Consider the following 8,272-nt stretch of genomic DNA (forward strand, 5'->3'; position numbering starts at 1 on the left):
GCCGAGGAACTAAAAACGTTCCACCTTCTCCACTACTGTCCCGTCGATGTGGATAGGGGGGTGCTCCCTCTGCAGTTTCCTGAAGTCCACGATCATCTCCTTTTGTTTTGTTGATGTTGAGTGAGAGGTTATTTTCCTGACACCACACTCCGATGGCCCTCACCTCTTCCCTGTGGGTCGTCTCGTCGTTGTTGGTAATCAAGCCGACCACTGTAGCGTTGTCTGCCAACTTGATGATTGAGTTGGATGCGTGCATGGCCACACAGTCATGGGTGAACAGGGAGTACAGGAGAGGGCTCAGAACGCACCCTTGTGGGAGACCCCAGTGTTGAGGATCAACGGGGTGACGATATTGTTTCCTACCTTCGCCACCTGGGGGCAGCCGGTCAGAAAGTCCAGGACCCAGTTGTACAGGGCGGTGGTCGAGACCCAAGATCTGGAGCTTAACTTCTCTAGGGTAGGGGGCAGCGTTTGGAATTTTGGATGAAAACCCAAATTAAACTGCCTGCTACTCAGGCCCAGAAAATATGATATGCATATAACTGGTTCAATAATTACACATCATTCTTAATACTGTAGCAATTTAGTAACAGTCACATGTTCAACTATCATCAGCTGATCCAGGAAATAATTTTCTGAATGCCAGTCAAATGACAAACATCACGACATGCAACAACAACCAAAGTGCTTCTTCATTCATTACTCTGGTAAAGACAGTTATGCCGTGCTCCACGTTGGATCCAACATCCCTAACAAATTGATGTTTGTATTGTGTTATTGTCTGCTTGATTTACAGTAGGTTCTCGTTAGTCTGTTTGGACACAGAGATACTTTGCTCATAATGTGTAGAGAATTGTTCCTTGATGGATAGGCTATTGTACTACACACAGAGCTATTTTCTGTTATTCAGGACATTTAGAATGACATCACATTACAGAGTAATCACATTACAGAGTAGCCTAGTGGGATTATTCACAAAATTATCTGGTGATCAGGTTATGAAATGTCATGACAAAGACATTTTAGTTTCCATGTTTCACCTGTAAATATTAAATTATTTATAGTATTAGGTCTGTTATTGTTAGGTGAAGTTATGGGTCCTACAGTAGGTCTATGTTGTTAGGTGAAGTTATGGGTCAATTTGTTAAACACTCAATGTACAAACCCTCAGTTTCAGGCTGATGGCAAAGCTAGCTAAAGAGCATTTTACTGGTTGAAGTGTTTTATAAGTATAAAGCAGTTGATTTGCGACAATAACACAAACATATTAAGCAGGAGATTCAAAGGAGCCTAACAGTTATAATCCAAAAGTAATGTGAAATGCTATATTTGCTGTCAGCCTATGAGAACTCCCCTGTGTTTTCCCCCACAGTGGTGAATTAGTAACTAGCGACACAGAGCTTAATGTGAATTTCCTTGAGTAGCACTCCTGATCTTACGCTGTAATATTCAGAATACATTGTGGAAAACTAAAATCTTTGTTCACCATTTTTGTTCCAGACAGATATACTACATCCATAACTAGTGGTTTCCTCATTACCAGATATACTACATCCATAACTAGTGGTTTCCTCATTAGCAGATATACTACATCCATAACTAGTGGTTTCCTCATTAGCAGGGAGGAGTTTCTGCAATCAAATTGTGTGTGCATCGCCCTCGTGCTGCAATTTTAGCAAATACAGAAAGGGGCCTTTTTTGGAGATCAAAGGTCGTCTGCCACACTGCTTAGGTTTCGACTGTCTTAAGACAATTGTAAAGTAATTTAACAGACCTCTGGGCATCACCTTTTACCTCAAATAAACAGTGGATTTCTGCTGTTGTGGGCCTTTAACCGTCTGACTTTGTTGTTCACACAGGAGAGATACGGACTATCGTGGATCCTCTGGGGAGCCTCAACAACAACATGATGCTGAAGAGGCAGAGAAGAGTCTCTCCACATCAGAACACCTCAAGAAACACCAGTGGAGACCCACAGGGAAGAAATCTCACCGCTGCTCTGACTGTGGGAAGAGATTCACCTCATCAGGCATTTAAAATTCACCAGAGAATACACACAGTAGAGAAATCTTATAGTTGTGGTCAATGTGGAAAGAGTTTTTCAACATCTGGCTCTCTGACTCTGCACCAGAGAACACACACAGGAGAGAAACCTTATAGCTGTGGTCAATGTGGGAAGAGTTTTGGTCAATCTTGCCATCTGGTATCACACCAGAGAACACACACAGGAGAGAAACCTTACAGCTGTGGTCAATGTGGGAAGAGATGTTCTACATCTAGCAATCTGACTGTACACCAGAGAATACACACAGGAGAGAAACCTTATAGCTGTGGTCAATGTGGGAAGAGTTTTGGTCAATCTTGCCATCTGGTATTACACCAGAGAATACACACAGGAGAGAAATCTTATAGTTGTGGTCAATGTGGGAAGAGATGTTCTACATCTAGCAATCTGACTGTACACCAGAGAATACACACAGGAGAGAAACCTTATAGCTGTGGTCAATGTGGGAAGAGTTTTGGTCAATCTTGCCATCTGGTATTACACCAGAGAATACACACAGGAGAGAAACCTTATAGCTGTGGTCAATGTGGGAAGAGTTTTGGTCAATCTTGCCATCTGGTATTACACCAGAGAACACACACAGGAGAGAAACCCTATAGCTGTGGTCAATGTGGGAAGAGTTTTGGTCGATCTTGCCATCTGGTATTACACCAGAGAATACACACAGGAGAGAAATCTTATAGCTGTGATCGATGTGGGAAGAGTTTTACTACATCTGTCTCTCTGGCTCTGCACCAGAGAACACACACAGGAGAGAAACCTTATAGCTGTGATCAATGTGAGAAGAGTTTTACTACATCAAGCCATCTGACTGTACACCAGAGAACACACACAGGAGAGAAACCTTATAGTTGTAATCATTGTGAAAAGAGTTTTCCTACATCTAGCCAGCTGACTTCACACCAGAGAACACACACAGGAGAGAAACCTTATAGCTGTGATCAATGTGAGAAGAGTTTTACTACATCAAGCCGTCTGACTGTACACCAGAGAACACACACAGGAGAGAAACCTTATAGCTGTGGTCAGTGTGTGAAGAGTTTTGGTCAATCTTGCCATCTGGTATCACACCAGAGAACACACACAGGAGAGAAACCTTATAGCTGTGGTCAATGTGGGAAGAGTTTTGGTCATTCTGCCAATCTGGTATCACACCAGAGAACACACACAGGAGAGAAACCTTATAGCTGTGGTCAATGTGGGAAGAGTTTTGGTCATTCTGCCAATCTGGTATCACACCAGAGAACACACACAGGAGTGAAACCTTACAGCTGTGGTCAATGTGGGAAGAGATATTCTACATCTGGCAATCTGACTGTACACCAGAGAACACACACAGGAGAGAAACCTTATAGCTGTGGTCAATGTGGGAATAGTTTTGGTCAATCTTGCCATCTGGTATCACACCAGAGAATACACACAGGAGAGAAATCTCTTAACTGTGACCAGAGATAATAATAATATCTCTGATCAAATATCAGAAAATGTATGAAGGAGTTGTTTCATGATATCAATGTCTCAATAAATAGTATATTAATATACTCTGCAGTAAGTCAGTCAGAATGTCACAGTGTAGAACCCTAAACGTTTTCCAATTGATTTCAACATGATATGGACATTAGGCTCATTGGGGGAAATCCAGGCTCTGAATTGAAAGAGTACTATTTATGTGATTTAACACAAAGTGTCTAACAAAAAAAGAGTTGTCCTCTAACTAGTGATGTACACATTATTCCCAGAATCAACTGATTTCAACATAATATCGATGAGTTAAGACAAATAAGTGTTGTGTTCCTTTGTTTAGCGACCCCTAAATTTAAATGCATCACTCCAATATGTAGCTGACTGTTTTCTGCAGGTTGTCCTCTAACCAGTGAGGTTAAAGATATCTCCCATTTCCATGTTTTTTTAGTTGTTCGTTTCAACAGCTCGTACAGCCGGATTTCCCCCTTAATCGATATCCGTGATTTATTGCTACTTGTCAAAGCAACAGTGTTTTTGGTGCTTATGCAGTTTATAAGGAGCTTGTTTTAAAAAAAGACAATTATTGTGACCACATGTTAGGTTTTCAATTTATCCCAAACTGTTTCTGCATATTGGTTATTTATTTGGACACGTTAAAACTGTGTTTTGACATTGGGCTATCCCTCCTAGCAAAATGTAATTGAAAAGCCTTTGAAAATAATACTATGCAATCAAATATTTCACATTTCATGTAAGATTTAGTAATGAAAATTATTCATGCAACCAACTGACGTTTTTTTTGGGTACAATTATATTGACATTGTTGCCCTGTTTTTAGAATATCAGGGTTAATTCTCAGATGTGCCAAACCAAATGTACTAGAGCATGACATTGGGGACTGGGCCCCGATCCAACAACATGCCTATCTAGTGAATCCTGAAAAGAGGGAGAAGCTCTGCAGTGAGGTGGAAAGTTACTACGGATATTGCAGGAGTTTCCTCTTGAAATCAGACAAGTCTGTGGTAAGGACGACTTGGTTGCTGATTGTCTCAAGGGGGGCAGTCAAAAATATTTGTGTTTTGCATTTAGCCAGTGCGTTGTCATGGATCATAGTTTATTTTGACTGCACGTTTTTCCGTATTGGAGATGAGTTTTGTTTGGGCTCGTTCCAAGGGGACGAGAGTTCTAGAAGCTAGTGAGTTTTAGGAAGAGGAGAGTTCTAGAAGCTAGTGAGTTTATAGAAGACGAGAGTTCTAGAAGCTAGTGAGTTTTAGGAAGAGGAGAGTTCTAGAAGCTAGTGGGTTCTAGAAGCTATAGAAAGAAAAATCTTTGTGGGAGTAATAAAAAATAAATATCGTTTTTAATTGTTGTTGCCAGTAGATAGACACCATGTTTATATTGGTGACGGTGAAGCATTGTAGTTGATTATAATGTGAAACGGAAGTTGTTTTCTGTTGTTAGTGAGCATTCTCTTAAGGTGTTAGTTAGTCTTTGGTTTTTCCATTTATGTTTTGAGGTTGGACTTTAGCACGTATAGCTAGTTAGCACGTAGGACGCACTGATTGGTGTCACCTCGTTAGTCAGTATGTGTTACACCTGTGCTGGCTTGTCCATCTCGTTAGTGGGAAGGTGTTTCACCTGAGCTGGTCCAGGTTCTATTTAAGAGTGTCTGGCCCAGTGCTCCAGTTGTCTTGATAGATGTAGAGAGTTAACACCTTTAGTTGCTCCACTTTTTTGGTTTGCTTCCTGTCTGTAAGTTTGGTGTGGGTTTTTCTTTTGTTTGCCTCTTCTTGGGCAGATTTAGTGGGTCTCATGGTGGGTGTCTTTTATGTCCCAGTTGTTGTTACTAGTCAACTTTCAGTAGACACTGAGAGCAAAACTGCAACATTATGTTATAATACTTTTATTGCATCAAATGGTTGTTTTATGCAACAGAATAGAGGGTTCTTAGAACTATAGTGTCTGTGTTTTCTACTGAGGATGGGCCTCTGGGAGAAAACACTGACAGGAGATTTACAAAGTATTTTGGGTGATAAAACCTAAAGAGACCACATTCCAGAGCATGAGTTAATGTTTCTGTTCTATATGGTACCAGGGAGAGATGACCCCAGGGCCAGACCCTGGTCTCTACACAAAGAGGACTGTTTTTACAGCAGATACTGTCTGCTGAGAATTATATATATCTTTCATACAAATCTTAACCTTGTGACCCGTTCTATACATCTGTTGTTTGTCATGTAGGTTGAAAGGGGTGTATCTTGGCTTTAAAATACCTTTTTACTTTTGTCTCGTGGCTCTCAACGAATCTTCTGGGGGTGATTTGTCGACCAGCCATCATTATCGTAGAGTACTCAATTGATTCACTTTATGTGTGTTGTATTGACCTGCTCCCTTATTAATAAGTGAATAAAGATTTAGTTTAAGAATATCTCTGACTTGTGTGATAAGTTTGTCTCCTCATTTGATATGAAAGAAATTAACCACATTTGGGGATGTTAATCTTCACTTGGTGACCGCTCCTGATGACCTGGTAAATGGTGCACCAGGGATCCCTCAAACTTGGGATCTCAGGGAAACCACACTTTGGGAATGGAGCAGATGGACCCACCTTTGATCTGAGAGGCAGTGAGTCGAGTGTATACCACATCTCGAAAGTAGTTTTTTTTTAAAGAATGAGGTGAGCGAAACAAGTGAAGTTTTTAGAAATGCCTCGTAGGCTTTGAGTGAGTATTCCTGTGTGAGGGGGGGCACCTCGGAGGTGTAAACAGGGCCCAGTCAGCTATCTGTGTGAACTGGATGAGAACTAGAAACTGTGTTTACTAGTTAAGGCCATGTATGATATAGTGTAAGGTGCACCTGTAATTGTTATAAACCTGTAAGTATTTTAAACATGTAATTATTTTAAACCTGGACCCCATTTTATAAGTATTGAAAGATGTAAATGTGTGAGTTACATTTAAAAATTTAAAGTTACTGTCACGACTCCGACCGAGGCAGGCTCTCCTTCCCGTTCTGGTGGCGCTCGGCGGTCGTCGTCACCGGCCTATTAGCTGCCACTGATCTTTTTCCTCCCCCTCCTTATGTGTTCATTGGTTACACCTGTTTTGTGTTTGTTCGTAATTAGTTGGGCTTTATCTGTCAGCCGGCCCGCCCGTTTCTTTGTGCGGGATTGTTTTATTGTAAGCTTGGTGTTTGTTTGTCTGATCGTTACGTGTTTGTATTAGTGTGCATTTTTCTTGAACTGTTTTCGTTCCCCGTGTCTGGGGCAGTTTATTTGGGAGCACCCAGTGTCAAGTCTGGTGGCCGTTGTTTGTCAGTGGTTTATTAACTTCTTATGGCTGCAAGGGGCAGCACTGAGTAACCTGGAAAGAGGTGGCCATTTCAAACGGCCTCCTACTCAATTCTTGCTCGTACAATATGCATATTATCATTACAATTGGATAGAAAACACTCTCTAGTTTCTTAAACCGTTTGAATTATTTCTCTAAGTGAACCAGAACTCTTTCTGCAGCCCATTTCCTATCCGGAAGTGAGATTTCCAAATGCGAGCTATGCTATGTTTGGGATTAGCATTGTGTGACTGCAATATGAGTCGTCTGTGATTGAGTCTTAATCTGAAGTTTAGATAGTAACAGAGATCTATTTTTTTCTGGTCTGCTGGGAGTATGTTTGGAGAGCTGCTTCGTAGCTGTAGAGAGTCCTTGAAAAAGCAAATGAAATGGTTGTCGTGAGTACCTGAGAATGTCTTACGTTTTGTATGGGTTCTGTGTGTTAGGATTTATGTTTATGCACTATAGCCCGCTACCATATTGTTTGAAGATGAATGTTGTTTTGTTACACACACACACAAACAATACAGATGTATGTGTGTAAAGACTGACCAACATTGAGTGAAAGGCCATAAAAGCTGTGGTCAATCTGGAGAGGGGAGGGTTGCATATCTCTAGGCCAACCAGGGAGGGTAGAGCACTGGACAATACCATATAAGGAACTGTTTGAGTGTAGAATCGACGGAGACACAAGACGGATCTAATCTACGCAACGACCAGATGCGGACATCTGAGAGAAGGAGACAGGCTGAGCAAGTTTAAACCACACTCAGCCTCTACTGTGATAGGCCAACAGACGCGTTGGAACTACGTCATCACGGTATAAGAACAGCTGTTTACGTACTTCCTGCCAGTTCCCTGTCCTACCCTGCGTGGAGATACAGCGAACCCGTAAATACGAAAATTGCATTTGGTTAGGGTTAGGGTTAGGGTTAGGGTCATTGTTTGCGGTAATTAAACATAATTAAAGAAAGTTAGCAGACCTTGCTTTTTATTTATCCTGATACCGGATTCGAATAACGCAACGCTCACATGTGAATAAATGAAAATATGATAAATTGTATGTGTTTATAAACGATTACTAGAGATTTGATAAAGTAATACTGGGAATATAATTAGATAAAATTTAAACTACCCATATGTAGACGAATGTAGGTTTTGAGTTGGTATCTTTAATGGATAATTTGATAAAGATGAGGTTTAAGCATTATTAAACCGTCTACAAAGTCTGGGCAGTTGTCTCAGAAACTGATGGGAGTGTGTCCACTTTAGGGTAAGTTACCATGAGGATGAAACTATAAAACGCTTATTGGATTTTCTCTGTCCGGGTACTACATTTGTAATAACTGCCCTTAAGGCCTGGGGGGGGTTGGGGGGGTTAGAGTGAACCAAGGTGGCTGACTAGCTGCTGATG

At 41.1% G+C, this 8,272-nt stretch overlaps 1 protein-coding gene across 2 annotated transcripts in view; it reads left to right on the forward strand.

Moving 5' to 3' along the window:
• Positions 1-980: 980 nt before the first annotated feature.
• The window catches only part of LOC139548309 (zinc finger protein 271-like), a 12,851-nt gene continuing 5,559 nt past the window's right edge, over positions 981-8,272 (forward strand). Inside the window, exon 1 of one of the 2 annotated variants that reach the window (XM_071357915.1) lies at positions 981-5,957. In XM_071357915.1, the coding sequence (XP_071214016.1) occupies positions 1,907-3,520 (1,614 nt within the window). In that variant the 5' untranslated portion in view covers positions 981-1,906 and the 3' untranslated portion in view covers positions 3,521-5,957. Of the gene's footprint in view, positions 5,958-8,272 lie in introns of those variants that run through there. The other variant, XM_071357923.1, reaches the window with a different exon arrangement.

This window comes from Salvelinus alpinus, chromosome 2 (genome assembly GCF_045679555.1).
Source record: "Salvelinus alpinus chromosome 2, SLU_Salpinus.1, whole genome shotgun sequence".
Lineage (NCBI taxonomy): Eukaryota > Metazoa > Chordata > Actinopteri > Salmoniformes > Salmonidae > Salvelinus > Salvelinus alpinus.